The sequence below is a fragment of the Podarcis gaigeae genome (genome assembly GCF_964106915.1).
Source record: "Podarcis gaigeae genome assembly, chromosome: 1".
Classification (NCBI taxonomy): Eukaryota; Metazoa; Chordata; class Lepidosauria; order Squamata; family Lacertidae; genus Podarcis; species Podarcis gaigeae.
Genome location: NC_139678.1, coordinates 85,743,093 through 85,764,456, shown reverse-complemented (window position 1 = coordinate 85,764,456; position 21,364 = coordinate 85,743,093). Strand labels below are relative to the sequence as shown.

At 45.8% G+C, this 21,364-nt stretch overlaps 1 protein-coding gene and 1 long non-coding RNA gene across 6 annotated transcripts in view; one reads left to right on the top strand and one right to left on the bottom strand.

The window, feature by feature from the left end:
- The window catches only part of WNT6 (Wnt family member 6), a gene marked incomplete at its 5' end in the record, with an annotated part of 46,985 nt that overhangs the window by 3,676 nt on the left and 21,945 nt on the right, over positions 1-21,364 (bottom strand). For 2 of the 4 annotated variants that reach the window (XM_083754664.1, XM_083754662.1), the window contains one exon: positions 4,018-4,238. In XM_083754664.1, the coding sequence (XP_083610790.1) occupies positions 4,018-4,216 (199 nt within the window). The remainder of the gene's footprint in view (positions 1-4,017; positions 4,239-21,364) is intronic. The other 2 variants (XM_083754663.1, XM_083754665.1) reach the window with 1 other exon arrangement.
- On the top strand, positions 10-11,246 carry LOC310851988. 2 transcript variants are annotated; one of them, XR_014567935.1, is made up of 3 exons: positions 10-986; positions 3,064-3,166; positions 10,083-11,246. It is a non-coding gene; the product is annotated as an uncharacterized lncRNA (long non-coding RNA). The 2 variants fall into 2 exon arrangements; XR_014567936.1 differs by lacking the exon at positions 10,083-11,246 and adding an exon at positions 5,497-6,755.

The following is a 21,364-nucleotide window of genomic DNA, read 5'->3' as shown; positions in this document are numbered from 1 at the left end:
GTAAGAGTGGGAGGGCAGAGCAGGGAAAGAAGAAAGAAATGGAGAACATCAAATGGTGTCAGGTTTAAACAAACAAGCCACTAGTTCATGGGCCTGCCAGGGGTGAGTCTGGCAAAAAGCACGGCCTTTAAAAAAGCATAACAAGCAGAAATCCAACCAGTGAAGATTCCCCCACTGCAGTTCCAGGTGGGGTGGGTGCACCTGTTCAGTTTCTGCCTCCCCGTTGTTAAACACATTTAGGGTGAAAGGAAGTAAACTCTGCTCCTTAGTAGAACTATTTGCCAGGCTTAAGAACCTCTTGGCCCTGCCTCCAATCAGCTATCACCCAAAGAGGCCTATCTCAGCCTCCAATGTTAATTTCAAACTCCAGCTATCTGTACAAGTCTAACGTTGCAGCCTTATGCTGGGAGTAAGGCCCACTGTAATCAGTAGGCCCGCTGGTGACATTTTAAAACTAGTGAACGCACTTCCCCACTCCCCAAAAAATACTGGGAATTGTAATTTATTAAGGGTTTTAGGAATTGTAGCTCCGTAAAAGGTAAACTACAGTCCCCAGGATTCTTTGGAGCGATATGCTTTAAATGTCTGCCTACGGCTGCGTGGGACTGGACTACACAGGAAGTACTGCAGCTTTCCCCGCTGCAGGGACACGAGGGCTGGCTGACCGGGCAAGAGGCTGTCTCTCGAGTGGCGACCACGGGCTGTTTTTGTTCGTTTGTTTTTAACCCGAGTTAGGCAGCAGCTTGGGGTGCCATGCAAAGGGCGGCAGAGCGGGAGGCGGTCATAGTTGCCTCACCCGGCACAGTCCGGCGGGAGATTATCCCGCGCAAATCTCAGCGGGCAGCTACGGACGAGAATTGCGCGGCCCCGGTTGAGCTCTTCTTGCTCAGCAGCCCGTCGGAAAACGCGGCGGGTGGAAAAATCAATCTACTCCAATAAGGAATTGCTTTGCTGCCCGAGCCCGGCAACCAGGAGGGCAAGGCCGGGTTGGAATGCCCCCCGCTCTCCTCCTCCTCCTCCTTCTCCACCCCAATAACCTGGATTCTTATTGACAGCGGGGCGCCAGTCGCCCCTCCGCCGCGGGACACGAGTTCCAGGCATCCCTCGCCATGCCGGGACCTGCCACAGCCAAAGGGGGATTCTCCTTTTGCTTGCTCCGGCACCAGGCGCCGCACCCGCCGGGGGCTCAGTCTCTCCCGTCCGCCCGCCCTCCTCCTCTCACTTTGCCAGCAGTCGCCCGGCTTGTTACAAACCCGGAGCCGCCCGCCGAGCTGAGATACCAGGAGCGAAGGACACGGAGGGAGGACAGGATGAAAACGCGCGGGCTTCTCTCTATGCGTTGCAGGAGGGCATTCCTTTACGAGGCCGGCTGCCCGGCTCGGCAGCAACAAGCTCCCATGCATTTTGCCCGCAGCATCTTCGCGCATACCTTCCTGCGTTGCACAAATAATACCACCCCCGATCCAGTTTCTATCTATGCTCCGCTGCCACCAAGGTTCACTTGCTTAGTCCCTTGGACTCTAATCGTCGCCTTAAGACATATAAATGTCCAAGGGAGAAGCGCGGGTGGAAACACAATGCCGCAGCTTGCTAATTAGGGAGTGAAATGACCGACAAGGGAAAGAGCCTTCCATTCTTTTACTTCCGTAGGTTTCGAACTACACCTGATGCGCTTCTGCTCTGGCTGGAAAGGGCTCTGAAGATCAAATATCTAAGGGAAATAGTGTCATCGTCAGCATGTGCTCTCAATAGAAATGTCAGCCACTGTGTATAAGCCCCTATAGACTGGTGAGGGTGTGGGGTTTTTTTGGGGGGGGGTTGCATTTTGCAACATGTTATTAATGCAATAATAGGGCATTGGTGGTGGGTTTATATTGGATCATCCCTGTACCATTCTGCTTTATTAGTTGCATTGTAATGCTTCCCCAGTATTACTGTATTATTGCCATCTGAAAGGGCACAACAAAATCAAGAAAAACAACAGCATGAGTGGTTTAAAGTTATAGGATTTCAGTAGGAAGTTATGGGACATGAACTGATTGGAAGCAGAGCAGTATGTCCACCCTGAAACTTTTGCAGGTATTGGGAGTGGGATGTGTAGAGCCACTTGTTTTGTATTCCAGTAGATAGAAATTATAACACTGACCTCCCAAGTTGGTGTCCAAAGCGTCCCATGAAATTTTCCTCAAAAAGGTGGCTCTTATTTTTACGAACCCATTTTATGAGTCGTGCCCATAGTGTGCCTGTTGTTGGCCCTAGGGCAGTGCACCAGGATCCTGCCATGTCCTTTTGACCTGCCTGTCCTCTTACATTTGGGGCAGGGCTGAAAAAAAAGACACCATCCAGTATTGTGGCAAGGGGGCTTCCTGGAGTGTGTGTTATTTATTGCCCAGGCCCCTATTCTGTCAGGTTGCTGGGAAGCCTGGAGGAAGCTATAAGGACATGTAGGAGCACAGTCTAATTTGGGGGGGGGCGGAATGGGGGGGCAGTAAATCACTCCCAGACACGGATACATTCTTGGGCTTTATTAAAAGCTGCTGTATTGTCTGGGAGCACCCATAATTGCTTCATTACAAGGACAGTGAGACATGTCATAGCAGTAAACCTTCGGCCTGTAGCAATAACCTGTGCCGCCCTGAGGACCCAGCAATTCCCTTTCCTCACATACTCTAATGCAGTGTTGTCCCGTGCCTTCTGTGGGAGCGAGGGGAGGGGGAGACACAAAGCAACCCCCCCCCCCACCTAGGAAAATGTAACAGATCCTTCTGCTCCCAGAAAGGTCCTAGTCCAACATCTAATTCCCATACCACACTGGCTATTGCATGCAGCCACAGTGCAGAAAATATTTGGACAGGGAAAGTGTTGTTTTTTCCATGATTGACCTTGATTTCATGCACAAAGCAATGAAAGGCAGCACCCAGTTTCATTTTGAGGACTGTTCCCAGATTAAAGAAATCTTAGTCAGTAAACCAAGTGTTTAAATCAATCACTTAAATTTGTGTGCATTTGCATATGAATAAATCGGTAGCTATACATAAAATGCATATTTCCTTTGTCTTTCAGTGATCTATGCACAAGTCACAACAGGCATCTTAAAAGAGCCATTTCTTCCTTTGGATGAGAAAAGGAGGGCTGCTTCTGAGAAGAGCTTGCTACTGTGGTTTTTGTAAGTACCTAGCAATTAAAATAATTACAATTTGTTTTTAAATATCTGCTGCCTGAAGGAACATTTTTAATTGATCAGAAAGGTTTCAATCAATTAATCAACCATGTTGCAGCCCTTCAGAAAAATGGATAACCCTTCTTCCCTTATAAATGATATAAATGAAATTAGTTGTAGGGCTTGGAGCATATAAAGGTTTCTTCCCAATATTTTCCAACATGGAAACCACTTCAGTGCTGGAAATGATTTGAAACCCTTGTGTGTATCATCACATGCAACAGCTGCAAAGACATGTACGTTTCATGCAAATTATGAAATGCATGTGGCAACTGACATGCAGAATGCAGACTACTTCGCACCTTGACATATTTTCTGTGTACACACAAAGTTGGAGCTGGTGATGTGTGAAGTTTTTGCAGGCTGACTGGAAAATATGGTTGCTGTCTGGAGGCCTCAGTACTTTTCAGCATATCACAGAGGGGGGGGGCGGATGCTTCTCTTCATGGATACACTTCAGCATTCAGGCATAGACAGAAGGTCACACACACACACCAGGTCTCCTATTCCACTTTAACTATCATAGAGAATTATGGGGACTGCAGTTTGTTAAGGGCTCTGGGAACCGCAGCTCTGTGTGGTCAGCACTTTTAACAAATGGCACTTCCCAGGATTCTTTGGGGGAAGCCATGACTGCTTAGTAGGATACTGCTTTAGATGTATGGTGTCGATGTGGCCAGACAGAAAAGCATTTCTGCTGATTCTGCATTGCTTTGCCCAGTGATAGAGATAGACCTGCCTTCTAGTCTCTGGGAAAATCCCAAAGGGAGAAATTGCCTCCCCAAACAACAGCTCACCCTGCTGTAGGATCTTGCCGAAATATTTGCTGTGGCTGGTGCAGTTCCAGCGACGAAAGCGGAATTGGTACTGGCACTCTCGCACGCCCAGCCTGGCCCCCTTGGCCACCTCCTGCATGATCTCAGGCTCCGTCTGGCACAGCTCAGCCTGCTTCCCAGCCAGCCGCTTGGTCTTCCGGCAGATGCTGTTGGGATCCATGACCAATGGGCTGCCCACTGCCCTGGAGAGGTTGGAGGGAAAAGAAAAGGAAAAACACTCTAGCTACATAGAAATGGTTAGGCCTAGGATAGGCATCAAAGATATTGGGGGTTTTCCAGGGGACATTTTCATTGAGCATTAATCCTGATTTGTTTGCAGGGAGTTTAGATGATGTTGGCTATTAAATGAGCATTCATTCTGATCTTATGCAGGGAAGCCAGACAATGTAGCATCAAGGCAAGTGTTATTCCACACCTCCCAGTGCATGGGCGTAACCAGCTTTTGTTGGGAGATTGGCTTTTGTTTGGGGGTCAGGCTTCTGCTGGGTGGGGGGGAGCAGAACCTCGCTTAATTGAGTATTTTCAATGCTTTTCAATACTTTTTGAGGATTTGGGGGGATGGGCTACACCCCTTGGCTGTGCCCATGTCCCAGTGCATTTTTCTATCACTTTCCTTCTCTCAAAAAGTCTGTCTTTTGCGGAAGCAGGTTTGTTGCGCAAGACCTTCCAATCAGCTTTAATTGTGCAACCTTAATTTGTCAGCAGGTGATTGAATCCTACCTGCAAATAGCAACCATCTGGGAAAGCCCCAAAATGATAAAATTATTCACTGAACCCAGATGTCTATGCAAAGCCAGTCTAGAAACAAGAAGACTTTTTTTAATTTCCCCTCTGATTTTATGTAAATTTGTTGCAATTTTATTAGTTTTAATAGTGGCACAGTTATTAGGGGTTTTGAGTCCACATCTTCCAGCTGACAATTGTTCTTTATTGGGGTTGTTGTTTTGGGTAGGGAGGCTCCCCCTACATAACTTTGGGTTGAGTTATTGATGTTCCTTTTTAAGTCCATCATATTTATGGGCTTTATTTCCTATTTTGTTCATAGTAATGCCTTGAGGTTTTAGAGTAGGTGACACTCAAATAACTTACACTGATCTAATGAGAAAAAAGAGGCAGAATAGAATGCTGTCTTCTAAAATGATGCAAAGCCAACTTTAAAAAGCATTGGGGTTGAGTATTTTACAATACAAATGTTCTTATAAGTAATTAAAAAAACACTTTATTGTATTCAAAGTTTGACAGTATGTATTTTCAAGGAATATGGATGACTGATGTAAATCCTAGCTAAAGTCCCAGGAATAAGCGTAAACCTCATTCTCTCAGGAGCATCCTAAGTGCATATTGTTTCTGCTCCTACTTGGTGACTTTACTGTACTTTGAATTATATATATTTTTGTACTGTTTTGTTTTAATATTTATTCTCTGCTCTGGGCCCTTTAGGTGAAGAATGGATTATAAAAGTTCTAAAATACCTAACTACTACAACAAAAACACCTGCTGTTCTAGGTCAGACTGAAGCATACTTGCTGTCTGTAACAATGGCAAACCAGATGCCCTGGGAATACTCACTAACAGGGCAAAAAGCACTCATTGCCTGTGGTTTGTCCTCAGCTTAAGTACCGGTACATAGGAATTGCTATGCTGGCTCACACCAAAGGACCCTCCAGCTCTGAATTGTGCTTGGCCAATGAAATTACTTCCGGTATATACAGAACCGGCATCCACACAAACAGTGAGGATTGGGCCTGTTACATCTACCTCCCTGAAGCTTAGCACTGGCACCCCACAGGGATGTGTGCTAAGTCCCTACCTGTACTCATTGTACACATATGACTGCATATCATCTGATCCATCCACAGTAATTATTAAGTTTGCAGATGATACTACCATAATGGGCCTAATTGCAGGCGGAGATGAAACAGCTTACAGGGGGGAGGTTCAAAAAGTATCTACATGGTGCTTAGAGAATAACTTGCATCTAAATATTAGTAAGACAAAGGAGATGGTGTTGGACTTCCGGAGGAAGAGAGGGAAACATGCCCTGTTGTATATCGGGGGGGGGGGGGCTGTGTGGAGAGGGTCTCCTCCTTTAAATTCCTGGGAGTTTACCTTAGTGAGGACCTCTCTTGGAAAATCAACATAACTCAGATGGTCAGAAAGGCCCAACAGAGACTCCATTTCCTCAGGGTCTTGCGAAAGAATAATGTTAAACAACAGTTGATGAACTTTTACTGGTCCACAATAGAAAGTGTCCTTTCATATTGTATCACAGTGTGGTATCCTGGCCTGACAGCCACGGACAGAAAATCTCTACAGAGGGTGGTGAATACAGCACATGATATCATGGGCTGTCCCTTGTGTCCGCTAGATGACATCGCAAGGGATTGTTGCCTTAGGAGTGTGAAAAAAATTCTCAGGGATGACTCACACCCGGCTATCACCTCTTTAATCTTCTACCCTCGGGCAGGAGATATAGAAGTATATTTAATCAGCCATACCAATAGGCTAAAAAATAGCTTCTATCCGTGGGCTGTTAGGCTGTTGAATGGAAAATAATAGTGAAATTGACTTGTGAGGTGGTGTGTTGTTTGAAAAGGGATTGAGTGTTTGGGGGCAGAGGCTTGTTTAATTTCATTGTACACAGGTTGTACAATGACAATAAAGGTATTATTATTATTATTATTATTATTATTATTATTATTATTTCTTTTCCTAGCTGCCACTTTCTCAATCTGACAGCTGTTTCACATGACTCCCCCCCCCCAAAAAAAAACCACCACCAGTTGACTTTTAGGTGGGCTTTTAGTGAATTGCTCTGACATAACTTGAGACTTGTTTTCCCCCTTAGGCCAGGGCAGGGTGATCTTCACTTGTCACTGGGAAGCTGTTCTACACACTGGGAACCATTCTACACAGAATAGAACGGGAGACTTGGGGTTGTAGAATTCTGGGCTGTACTTCAGACTACAGGTAAGAGGTGTGTCATATATATTTTTGAATACTTCCCCATATTTTCTTTTAATTCCCTGAATGTAGCAACCTTAAGGAAAGGCTTACACTAAATCTCTTCTTCAGCCATGCTTGTTTTCTATAGACAGAGTGGGTTTTTAAAAATAAAAATAAATACTCTTATCTACAGTCTGACATGGTATAGTCTAAGAACAAGTTGTCTCACTATCACTTTATTCTATGCAGAATGGTCCATAGTCCTAAGCAAGTCCATAAAACACAGTGGGTTGTATTTTACCCTGTCATACCCAAGAGCAGACCAATAGAAATCAATTGACTTAATTTATGCATAAATAATAGCTGTTCTCAATAGGTCCACCCTGTGTATTACTTAAGTTGGATACAACTTAACGAATTCTAGAAATGTTGCTTGTTCTGGAGTAGGGAACAGCACAAGCCAGAGAAACAGGGGAAACATCTTTCTTGCGAGGAAACAGCTGACTGGCCTTGAGAAATGATAAAGGCCAGTAAACAAGCTCTGGGTGTATGCCAGCTTTCCTCCTTGGTTTACCAGGCGATTCTCAGTGCAGGGGTTTTACTCATCACACTTAAGAATGTGTTGTCAACTTTTTGGGGAGGTTAGTCCCAGGAATCTCCTCACCCTAGAATCCAAGGGGCTTCAATTCTCCTGGGAGAAACTTACAAACCTGTTTTATGTCAGATGGAGTCACATGCAGCATCCAGATACTGTAATCTCAATGCTCATTTCTAAAAAGAACAATTTTGCTGCTTTCATGGTCATGGAGAGGAACTTGAAAACATGCCATGTTTCTGCTAAATTTCAAAGGCCAGAGAGGGGGTTTGGTGAGGCTCCCTGTGCTCATGCACTTGGTGTAGCCCACATGCTCCCTTGTGCATCAACTCCTGAACATTTTCCTCCATCATATTTATTACCCATCAAAGAAACATGCAACTTTTTCAGTCTGCAACATGAAATGCAATGCATTTTACATTTCTGAGACAGGGCTATGGGCTAGGAAGGGATGGATTGATACCAGGAAGGCAAAGAATAACATTAATCTGCTGTGCCCAGTATTTCATTATTGTCCATTCTTTGTCTAGTGGCAGGCGGCTTAACAGTGTGTGATACCTGATGGTGGTATATAAATAGCAGCTTATTTCAGGGGAAACCTCAGCATCACAACACTTAAAATTCAGAAGGCTGTCAGCTTGTTCAGAGTCCCAGATAGTGGAGCTAACAGATCTTACAGGGGATTTCCCCACTTGGATCTCTGCCTATCTTGTTGGATAAGAGGGCACAAAAAGGCTCCTTACTGCCTGGCTCATCTTCTGCCATTCTCAGCAAGTTCTGGAGGAATCAAAATGAAGAAGATGAGTCACTAGAGAAGCTGAGGCAGCCAGGGGATTTCCAGCAATGGTTCAGCCCAACTCAGTGACCTGGGTACATGTCCAGAGAGGAAGTTATAAAGCACAGGGTTTAAGGAATCCATGTGCACCACCCATGAACTTTGAAGGCAATGGCTGTGCTTGTGAATGAGACCACACAGGCAGCGCTGCACTTTCTATTTGTCCTATCTTCATAATCCATTATGATCCTGTCATGAGCTGCTTCTGCTCTGCATCATACTGGCAATAGCACTAGAATAAGGCATCCCTTGTGTAACGGGGTGTGGTACAAAAAAATGCAGCCTCTTCATAACATAGGGAGAGCCTTGCTGGATCAGACCAAAGGTCCATCTAATTCAGTGTCCTGTTTCCCACAGCGACCAACCTGATGCCTCTGTGAAACCCAAGACAGCAACAGCCCTGCCTTGATCTTGCTCCTTAGCAGCAGGTATCCAGAGGCCTAACCTCATACCATATATCAGACATATATAAGACCTATCTTGCACTTAGTGGAATCCTGAGTACCAGTGAGTGCTGATTGGAAATGCAGAAGGGTCATCATACAGTGGTACCTCGGGTTACATACGCTTCAGGTTACAGACTCCGCTAACCCAGAAATAGTACCTCAGGTTAAGAACTTTACTTCAGGATGAGAACAGAAATCGTGCTCCGGCAGCGCAGCGGCAGCGGGAGGCCCCATTAACTAAAGTGGTGCTTCAGGTTAAGAACAGTTTCAGGTTAAGAACGGACCTCGGACTTAACCCGAGGTACCACTGTACTTCAGTAAGGCTAAGGAAATGGAAGGACTGCAAATGGGCACTGTTCTCATAAGCACAGCAAAGAAGCAGAAACCAGGAAGAGCATTCTGGTGCAAATACTGCATGCCAACCTGGGCATCCCCCAGCTCTACCACACATCCTGTCTGCTTTGCCACCCCCTGCATTTCTACCTCATCACCATCTCTACTCTTTGGCCATTTCCACAGAATCACTGACAGCTTCCAAGTTGTACTTTCCTCTTTATTCAGGAGTATGTACGTTGGGTTGCAGAGCTGTGCAAAGTCAACTCTGAGCTCTTTCCCATTTGGAATGTGTGCTCAGCATTATGTAATCCCACATGCAGATTTGAGTGTGTAATCTGCATCATCTGGTTTTGACAATGTCCCCAAAGTGTTCACACACGCAGCTATAGCCATAGAGATGATGCATTATATATTTTCCTCGCCATGGGAAACATAATGATGTGTCCTGAGTTCAACAGATCAAGAAGAGTAAACAGTCCATTTGTCATTTATTGGTACATGTTAAAAATGTCTCCATAAATCAATTTTGTAATTTTGCTGGGTCTGGCTAAGTATGAGCCAATCTACACATTCTGAAGAATCACACCATACGGCTCTGTTGAGACTATATTTTTCAGATTGCAACAAAACTAGGGGCAAACTGACAGCAGGCCCTTGAGCTGGCGCTTTGTTGTACCATGAGACAAACTAGATATTTGCTAGATATATGCCATTAGCTGACACAACGTCACAAGTACAGGATGTGTAACTTCTGTGCAAAGAAAAGAGGGGATGAGGAGCTTGATAAGGTACCAAAGAAACCCAAATGCTAGTCTGATGATAACTAATGCACATCATTAATTGATTATAAACTATTGCATTTTTACAGATTTTGGAGCAGCAGTCCCATGCAGCCATGAATAAGAGTAGTCAATGGGCACTGAAAGATGGAGAAGGGTTGAAACTGAATAAGCACCATGGAGAGAGGCAGTCACCTGCTCAGGACATTGAAGCTCCACTCCTTGTGCACTGAATGCATTGTCCAGTCTATACGTTTAAGGCAGCATTGGACAAAGCTACCTGACCATTCTCAAAACGTTTCTCTCCAGCCACAAGGGCTGGACGTGCAGTCCTTTGAGATCTTAGTCAAATGTATAGGGACAGCAGGGCTCTTTTCAAATACATCTCATTGGTCTGCGCTCAGTAAAACAGAGGAGAAAACAGCCATTTTTAAAAATGTGGGCTACAGGTGCCCCTTCTATAGAATCATAGACATATAGGAGTCAACTCCTGGGGAGTGAGGTTCCTTCAACCACAATAAAATATTTGAGGGGGCTGCCCCCCAAGTTGATGGGCATTGCCATTTAAATACTGTGCCGCATCTTGTGATCGATTGTGCAGGGCAGAGATTACCTCCCCCCCCCCTATTTTATTGAAACTGGCACCCCTGATCATAGAATTGTAGAGCTAGGCATGTTACAGCTGCAGCATGGGAGCATTTTTGAGGGGTTAAGTCCATGCTGCTACTGTAACTTTTACAGGCCCAGCAGTATGGGGGTCCATTGCTCCCTCTGTTCTTAGCCAAGTGACAATAGGGTGGGAAGAACCTATGCAGCTGGCCTTTTCCAGAAGACACTGGGCCTTTAAATATTAAGGCAAAAGTGTGGGGCGATACCACAAAGAAGCAGCTCCTATGCTGCTGTGGTAACAAGGGGCACCATACAGATGTAAGTCAAAGCAAAGGGAAACAGAGATACATATATCACAATGGAACTGCATGGGAAAATACCACAGTATCTGAACAGATAATACTCAGTCACCACAGAAATAGAATTAGGGCTAAAAGCAGCTTATACTAACTCATTCTGATTGTCATGTACAAAAGAAAACTTAAGTATGTAGGGATAATAAATCTACCTTTTGTGATGTTCACTTTGTGTCCATTTTGGGGGTGGAGTGTTGTTCGCCAATACAAAAGGTGTAAAACATGTAAGGCCAGACCTCTTGATGTGTGTGTGAAAGCGAAAACAAGTTTTATATTATCAATTTGCTAGGTTATCTCTTACCTTTAGGTTCAAGTACAGTGGTACCTTGGGTTACATACGCTTCAGGTTACAGACTCCGCTAACTCAGAAATAGTACCTCAGGTTAAGAACTTTGCTTCAGGATGAGAACAGAAATCATGCTCCGACGGTGCAGCAGCAGCAGGAGGCCTCATTAGCTAAAGTGGTGCTTCAGGTTAAGTATAGTTTCAGGTTAAGAACAGACCTCTGGAACGAATTAAGTACTTAACCCGAGGTACCACTGTAATACAAGTCAAGCTAAAGGGAATTGCATAGGCTCTAGAATCATGAGAGCAACTGTGGTAACAACTAAGAGGGCTGAGGTGACATGGGGGGGATTATCAAAACTCCCTCTATTCCTCCAGCAACACACACATACTGCAAGTTGCAGCATGAGGTGCTGGGGTTTATGTATGCCTGAAAAGCTCTCCATGGATACACACAAGCATATATATTCCTCCTTCCCAATATTTCTAATCTTCAAGGCAGCTCACAACTAGAATTCAACACAATACACAACAAGCTCCAGGAGAACTAGCCAGAAAGCACCCCTTAAAAGTATATAAAAAGATAACAAGCTCTAAAACAGCCCAAGCTGTTGTAATAAGCTTGTTGGGAAAGGACGGCCTGGTGTCTGAAATGTAACAAAGGCTGAACCAGGCATACAAGTCTGAGAGGGTGCTTCCATAATCAGGGCATCACTGCAGCCATCTGCCTAACTTTTGAAGGTAGGGATGCCCAGAAAATGGTACTTGACAAAGGACCTCAGCCCATCAGGTATGGAGGGACCTACCTGGTCGCAGTTATATTCAGTTGCGGAGGCAAATTGCTTTGTGGCTGCTCAAAGCAGCTTTAATTTATTATATACATCCTGCCTTTTCTTGGTCTGCTAAATAAAATTTACATTGGTTGCTCCATCCACTTTTGCCTGTGGCCTCACCCACCACCCACATGTGCTCTCCCTTGAATAAAAAGTTGCCGAGTGTAGAGTGCATCCTTCCATCTTGAAAAGGATCCCCAGTCCAGGCATGGGTTGTTCTACCACCCCCGCATTTTATCATCACCACAACCCTGCCAGGTAAGATAGACTGAGGGGCTGCAGCTGGCTCAAGGTCACTCACTGAACTTTATGACTGAGCCGAGAGTCCGAGCAGGGTCCCAGTCCCTCGAGGCCAGAGTCTTTTATCACCAGATCCACCCCATATTCGCAGCTGACCGCTGCTGCCATAGAAAGCAGGTTCTGGACCTGGGCGTAAAGAGCCCGTGCGATCTCGAGCTGAGACTTTACTGCGTCGGGGGTGGAGTGGCGCGAGGTGGGGTGGGATGGGGGGTCGCTCCGCTGCGCGCCACACCGGAGTTTTGGCCTGGGCAAGGGTATCATTAAGCAGGGACAATTTGTCCTCCTTTTAAACATAACGATCAAGCCCCGGGGCGGAGGATCAAACGCTGAACTGTGGTTCACCCCGGCGAGATCCGACGGGGAAGCGCCCAGCCAGCGGCCCTCCTCTCCCTCCCACCCCCGGTGGTCCTCCTCGGAGAGCGCCAAAGGCCCGCCCCCCGGCCCAGCTCGGCTGCGCCCGTTGCGCGCTGACCAGGACGCACGGCGCACCGAGGGCACGGGCAGAGAGAAAAATGCGGGCGCCCCACCGCAGCTCTCTCTCTCTTTTTTTATTAACCTACGGCGCGGGGGTGGAAAAATAGAAGACAACAGGAAGCTGTCAGCTCTCGTCCGTCCCCCACCCCCGGGAAGGCGGCGAGGGTAGAAAAATGCTGCCAAACTGCTACTGCTTTGGTGGGGGAAGCCGACAGCTCCCGCGGGGCCCTGCCTGAGCTTGTCCCCGGCGCAAACCTCGCCTGGGTCTGCAATTACCGCGCCCTCGGCCCCGCCTGCGCCCAGAAAGCGCCCCCCGAGAGCAGAGTGGGGCCTCTCTGGGGCCGAGGTGCTGGGGAGGCGAGCCCCCAATCGAAGCCCCCCCCCAATCGAAGGTTTTCCCCTCCGGAGACTTTTCAGGGCACAAGTATAGAATCTGCATGCTCACCGATGGGGCGCCCCGCAGAAAAGTCAAACTCTGCATCTGAAATGAAAGGTGTTGATTGTGTTGTTTTTAATGCCGCGGCGTCTGTAATAAGGGACTCCTGTGATGCTTTGTAAACAAGGGCTCCGTTTGAGCCAGGGGTCACTGGCACTTAGTCCCGGAAATTGCTCGGTAAGCCATTGCGGCGCAGTGGTGAGCGTTCCTGGGGAGGGTTTCAGTCCTTGGATCAGGGAAAGTGGAGTTCGAATCCCTGCTCAGCTCCCAACCTGACTGGATGGTTGTGGGCCTGCCACTCTCTCTCATTCTAAGCTACCTTGTGGGGATAATAAGGACACCAGTGCGGTTAAATCTTTTTAGAAGGTTGTTTTTAAACTGTTTTCAGCTGCCGTTTATTATTGACCCTAGACTCTTTCTGGAGGAAGGGCAGAATAGATAAGTTTAATACTGTAAATAAATAGGATAAGACCAAAAGTCCATCTAGTCCTGGTGGGAGACTAGAAGCAGCATTAGCTACCCCTCCCAGTTTGGAGTCATCTGCAAATTTGATGAGCATCCCCTCAATTCCTTCAATCAAGTCATTTATAAAGATGCTGAACCACAATGAGCCCAGGCACCCCATTTGTCACTTTTTTCCAGGATGATGAAGAACCATTAATTAATACTCTTTGGGTTTGTTTGGTCAGTCAACCAGCTACAAATCCACCCAACAGTTACCTTTTTCAACCCACATTTTACCAGTTTTCTCACAAGAATATCTTGGGGGACATTGTCAAAAGCCTTACTGAAATCAAAATACACTATGTCCATAACATTTCCCTGATCCACCAAGTTTGTAATTCCATCAAAAAAAGAAATCAGATTGGTCTGGCATGACTTATTTTTGAGAAACCCATGCTGGGTCTTAGTAATCACAGCTTCCTTTTCTAAATGCTCACAGATCGACTGTTGAATTATCTGTTCTAGGACCTTCCCTGGTATCAATGTCAAGCTCACAGGTTGGTAGTTACCTGACCTTCCTTTTTCCCCTTTTTTTTTGAAGAAGAGGAAAACATTTGCCCGCCTCTAGTCTGCAGAGACCTCACCTGTTCTCCAATAATTCTCAAAAATAATAGACAAAGTCTCTGAAATTACATTCACAAGCTCCTTTAGTACCCTTGGTTGCAGTTCATCAGGCCCTGGAGATTTGAATTCATTTAAAGTAGCTAGGTGTTCCCAAAGAAGGGCAGTGCCAAAGAATGCTCCAACTACCGCACAATTGCACTCATTTCACACGCTAGCAAGGTTATGCTTAAAATTCTACAAGGAAGGCTCAAGCAGTATGTGGACCGAGAACTCCCAGAAGTGCAAGCTGGATTTAGAAGAGGCAGAGGAACCAGAGACCAAATTGCAAACATGCGCTGGATTATGGAGAAAGCTAGAGAGTTCCAGAAAGACATCTACTTCTGCTTCATTGACTATGCAAAAGCCTTTGACTGTGTCGACCACGGCAAACTATGGCAAGTTCTTAAAGAAATGGGAGTGCCAGATCACCTCATCTGTCTCCTGAGAAATCTCTATGTGGGACAAGAAGCTACAGTTAGAACTGGATATGGAACAACTGATTGGTTCAAAATTGGGAAAGGAGTACGACAAGGCTGTATTTTGTCTCCCTGCTTATTTAACTTATATGCAGAATTCATCATGCGAAAGGCTGGGCTGGATGAATCCCTAGCCGGAATTAAGATTGCCAGAAGAAATATGAACAACCTCAGATATGCAGATGACACAACCTTGATGGCAGAAAGTGAGGAGGAATTAAAGAACCTTTTAATGAGGGTGAAAGAGGAGAGTGCAAAATATGGTCTGAAGCTCAACATCAAAAAAACGAAGATCATGGCCACTGGTCCCATCACCTCCTGGCAAATAGAAGGGGAAGAAATAGAGGTAGTGAGAGATTTTACTTTCTTGGGCTCAATGATCACTGCAGATGGTGACAGCAGCCACAAAATTAAAAGACGCCTGCTTCTTGGGAGAAGGGCAATGACAGGCCTAGACAGCATCTTGAGAAGTAGAGACATCACCTTGCCAACAAAGGTTCGTATAGTTAAAGCTATGGTTTTCCCAGTAGTGATGTATGGAAGTGAGAGCTGGACCATAAAGAAGGCTGATCGCCGAAGAATTGATGCTTTTGAATTATGGTGCTGGAGGAGACTCTTGAGAGTCCCATGGACTGCAAGAAGATAAAACCTCTCCATACTGAAGGAAATCAACCCTGAGTGCTCACTGGAAGGACAGATTGTGAAGCTCAGGCTCCAGTACTTTGGCCACCTCATGAGAAGAGAAGACTCCCTGGAGAAGACCCTGATGTTGGGAAAGATGGAGGGCACAAGGAGAAGGGGACGGCAGAGGATGAGATGGTTGGGTAGTGTTTTCGAGGTTACCAGCATGAGTTTGACCAAACTGCGGGAGGCAGTGGAGGACAGAGGTGCCTGGCGTTCTCTGGTCCATGGGGTCACGAAGAGTCGGACACGACTAAACGACTAAACAACAACAACAACAGCAGCAGCAGCAGCTAGGTGTTCCCTTACTACCTCTTTTCATATTTTGGGCTGCAGCTCCCTCCTTACATCATTTATTCTGCTATCACCAGGTCGGGCATCACTTTCCTTTTGAGTGAAGACAGAGGCAAAGTAGGTGTTGAGTAGTTCCACCTTTTCTCTTTCATCCAATAGCATTTCTCTGTGTTCCCCACGCAGAGGACCCACCACTTGCTTGTTATTCCTCTTACTTCAGACATAGCAGAATAAACCTTTTAGTATTTTTAACCTCTCTTGCAAGCCTGAGCTCATTCGGAGCTTTAGCCAGCCTGACTTTCCATCTGCAACTGCTGGCTACTCATGTATATGCCTCTTTTGTAATTTCCCCTTTCTTATACTGTACATGCCCTTCTTAACTCTCAGCTCATCTATAAGCTCCTTATGCAGCCACACCCGTTTCCTTAGATGCCTCCCACTTTTCTTTCTTGTTGGTATTGTCTGCATTTGGGCTTTCTAAAAGGAAAAACTCCCATCCTTCTTGGAGTCCCTTCTCATTGAGTATTTCTGACCATGGAATCACACCCAGTAGCTCCTTCAGCTTTTCGAAATTGGCCTTCGTGAAGTCCAGAGTGTGTGTCCGATTATAATCAGTTTTCCCTTGCCTCTGTATCCTGAAACCCAGGAGAACATGAACATTTCCTCCCAAGTTTCCAAGCACTTCCACTTCATCAATCAGTTCCTCCCTATTGGTGAGGACCAGATCAAAGATAGATGATCCCCTTGTTGGTTCTTCCACCTTCTGGGAAATGAAATTGTCAGCGATGCAAAGGAGGAATTTGTCAGACCTTACACTCTTGGTGGAGTCTGAGTTCCAACATATATCGGGGAAGTTGAAGTCCCCCATGATTACTACCTAGGATTATTTGTCTGGGAATAAACTCAACTCAATTAAATAGGCCTTGAGTTTATATGGTTAGGATTGTGCTGTAAAACTGTAATCCAAAAACACACTTATGAGTGAATTACGTTTTATTGAACACAGCGGGCCTTGTTTCTGAGTGAAGTGGATGATGTTACATGACTTTCATGAGACAGTGCTGGCTTGGGCTGCATACACACAATACATTTAAACCACACACACAGCCAAAGATTCCTGGGAACTAGTTTGTTAAAGGTGCTGGGTATTGCAGCTTTTTGAAGGGTACACTAAAGTTCCTATAATTATTGGAGCTACTCTTTAAATGTATGGTGTCTTTACATTATTTCCAGAGGTGTTGTTAAGGCACTGGGGGACGGACGGCTGAGCTACCAGTCTTTTTTTGCCAGACCTTCAACACCTTCTCATCCTTTTAAAAACTTGATTTAAAAAAACCTCGTTGCTTAAAGGGAGGCTGGGTATGCTGTAAAACACAGTGCTGGTGAGCCCCAGACACTCACCATCCTATTTTGCCCAGAGGCACATGCAATAGCTGAATGGGGTGGGGAAGAAGGAGACATGTCACATGTGGGGAAGGGGGAGGAAGAGAGAGGTTATGTTAGATGTTGGACAATAATTATCATTTTAATATGTACATAGGCAGCAGTTCTTAACAACAGATCGTGAGTGTAGTGGACGGCTCAATCCACATACAGTGCACTGTGTCCAAAAATACATAAGTATTGTTGACACCCCTTGACAATATTGCTGACACCCCTTGACAATAACAGCCACAGGATTTCCCCCCTTCTGAGTCAAACTGAATTTACATCTATGCATATTATGTGAAAAATTCTTTGGGCTTTTGCCCCAAGTCTTTTAAAGTAGGTAGCAACACTCTCAGTTACTTCTCTGATAAAATACATGCTGTTTCAGGGTTGGTTTTCAAAGGAGCATTTTGAGGGAATCTATCACATCATTAAGGGACGCGGGTGGCGCTGTGGGTCAAACCACAGAGCCTAGGGCTTGCCGATCAGAAGGTCAACGGTTTGAATCCCCGCGATGGCATGAGCTCCCGTTGCTCAGTCCCTGCTCCTGCCAACCTAGCAGTTCGAAAGCATGTCAAAGTGCAAGTAGATAAATAGGTACCTTTCTGGTGGGAAGGTAAACGGCGTTTCCGTGCACTGCTCTGGTTCACCAGAAGCGGCTTAGTCATGCTGGCCACATGACCCAGAAGCTGTACGCCAGCTCCCTCAGCCAATAAAGTGAGATGAGCTCCGCAACCCCAGAGTCATCCGCGACTGAACCTGTCGCGGGGATTCGAACCGCTGACCTTCTGATCGGCAAGTCCTAGGCTCTGTGGTTTAACCCACAGCGCCACCCGCGTCCCCTTTTGTAACTTAGATAATAGTTATAAACCTGCCTTCATTTTACCACTGTAATTGCTGCTTCATGGCCTAGATTATATAAGTAAATACTGCTTTTATTTCTTCACAAACCAATGTGTATGTGATTGTTGTCTTTAAGGAGGAGAAAAATGGTGATACCAGGAATATCCAATCTGCTTTAAAGCATCCTGAATTATTGTTTCTAGAAGGTTAAATCAACCTTGTCTTAGCTTCCAAGTTTAAGCTGCAAAGAATGGTATTCTGCTGATATCACTAATGTGAGCAAAGAAAGATATAACAGCATATCCTCTCCTAGTTTCAAAATAAATTTCTACAAAGGCATGGCCCCACCAACATGTGCCTGTTCTCAGCCACCCCACCAGCCTGACTTCTTTATTACAAACTGGGTGTGGGGGCACTGCCTGTCAGTTTCCTCCTCTTAAGTCTCAGGGTTGCCTTAGTAGAACCTGGAATGGAGGAGGATGGGGACAGAACTGGAATTAGTTGGCTCTAGAGTCAGATGCAGGTCAGCAGAAAAAGCTATGCTTGTCATTGCTTCTGTCTCCACCAATCATTGGCTCTGACTCCACCTACTGTTGGCCTCCGTGCCTTGCACCTTACCTGTTCCAATGGGGAACAGTCATCACTGCCTTCTCTAGAGCTACAATCCTATTCACAATTACACAGAAGTTAATACTAGTGAACTTGGCAGGATAAACTTCCAAGCAAGCCTGCCCATCCTTCTGCAGATCCAAAAATCTACATTTAAAAAACAACATATGTGAATGAAATCCCCAGTATCCGGGCCCCTGTAGCTGGGGAGTTCTCTCTTGGGCTGTGTCAGACTACTCTGCAGTCCGTGGAAAAAGTCCCTGGCAGGATGCTTGCTTGCTTTCTCCCAGGATATCAACCCAGCAGTAGCAGCTCCTCTCCCACCTCAGTATAAACCTGAAGCTGGCCTAGTAGGGTGAATTAAGCAGCTGTCAGTGTGCAGGAACTGAGAAAAGAATCTGCTGCCTCACTTTGGTGCCTCACTTCACCAAACATTCCTGTCAAGAGCTGAGTGGTCCAGGCTTTGCATGCAAATGGGTTTGTGTGCAAAATGCAAAAAAAACTATAGGGAGACTAAAGGGGGGGGGCAATGGGCAGAGGAAGAAAAACATGACATACTAAAAAATGCATGCAGCTTTTGAGTTTTGTTTTTTCACAATGTGCTGTTATTATTATAAACATTATGCCCAGAGATCCCTGCTTGGCACTAGGAAGAAATAATAGTTCCACCCCAGAAAGATGAGGGATTCCTGGGCACTGACAAATCACCAGGAGGGCTTCATGCTTGCATGTTCTGAGAGTGTGATATATTTTCATTGGATGGGATTGTGTAATTAAGAACTGGGAACACCATCAAAGAGGCAGAGCTAAGGTTACATGTTGCAAACTTCACTGTGGTATTTGTTCCCTTGAGTGCTACCTTAATAAAGAGTGCGTATGCGTGTGTGTGTGTACACTTTACACTGCATACAATTAAGGAAGGGGGGAAACCAAATGCAATGTGAGTTGGGCAGTGAAAACAAACAAAACTTTTTGGTGTGCAACCTCTGAAGTAAAAACAACTGCCCTTTAACTTGGAAAAGAAGCAACCAAAGGGTATTTTTGACGTGTTGTGTGACGGGGCTCTTTCTCTCCTGAGAAACAGAGAGAAATCACTGAATTACCCACTTCCACATAATTATACAATTGGGATGGGGAAGCTCCCTGATGTCCCACATTTAATTGTTATTTCCTGCAGTGTGTATCTGAATTGTGGAACTCTCTAGCTTGTGGACATGACACTGATGACTAATAGAATAACAAACACAAGATGGGACAAATCAATGAAAGATAGAAATATCAATAGCTCTTAATTAAGGGTCTCTGCTCATGTTATTGCTTACACTTCGAGACAGCTGCAAGTAATTCCAGCAATGAAAACTGAACCATTGCAAGAACTTATATGCCCATGTCTTTTGTCAAGTCATAGAAGAGGAGGCTGAGAATCTTGGCAGCAATCTGACATTCCTTAAAACAGGGGTGGCTAACCTCCAAACTGCGGGCCTCATTTGCCCACCCACCCCAAGCAAATTTTCTTACCCTTTCCAGTGCCACTGATCTTAGCAGGGTGTGTGTGCATGCGAGAATGAGGGTGACTGTGCCCACACACCACTGGCATTCAGCATCAAGAGGGTTGGCCAGGGGTGAATGCCACCCTCAGGCCAAAAAAGCTTCGCCACCCCATATTATAAGAACATAAAGAACATAAAAGGACATAAAACATAAGAACATAAAAGGAGCACACAACAGTGGTAGGCCTTGGGGTCTCAAATTTCAGTGGCACCAACATTTGGTGTGTGTGTGTCCCCTGCCTCTCACCATACATCATAATTGTGGCACCCCAGAGGTGCCCCTAAGGCTCTGTGCCCAGTGCAATCAAACTGGTTTTACTTCCCTAATTCTGCCTCTGCACACAAGCAGGACAGGAAGGCAAAAGCCCTTTCCTATTGTTGCTGCCAAGCAACTGGTATTGAGAGCAATGCTGCCCCTGAAACCTGGAGGCTCGGGCTGCTTATGGCTATTAGCCATTGCCAAACGGGTACACTGGAAACTAGTCCCTGAGGGCAAATGAGGCACTGCCTCACTCACCTCAATCTGCCCTCCTGCATGCCCGCTTTCTTAAAATCAGTCCAGGGAGTGGCACTGCCTGTCACCCTCCTCCTCCCAAGTCTCAGTGTTGCCCTTGTAAAATAGGTAAAAAGTAAGGGTAAAGGACCCCTGGACGGTTAAGTTCAGTCAAAGGCGACTATGGGGTTGCGGCACTCATCTTGCTTTCAGGCCAAAGGAGCCAGCATTTGTCCACAGACAGCTTTCTGGGTCATGTGGCCAGCATGACTAAACCACTTCTGGTGCAACGGAACACCGTGACAGAAACCAGAGTGCACAGAAATGCTGTTTACCTTCCTGCCGCCGCAGTACCTATTTATCTACTTGCATTGGCATGCTTTCGAACTGCTAGGTTGGCAGGATTTTTAGCTGGAACTCACTGGAACTCAGTTCTGGCACATCTTGGGTGGCTGCAATGCCATTCTAAGAGAACAAGGGAGATGTTAATGGTGTGTTCCAGCACTTTCCCCCCTAGAAAAATAGCACTTTTCACTAGTGATATTTATTTTGCTGTGAGGTGTTTCACACATGAGCTATCACACACTCCTGACAGTA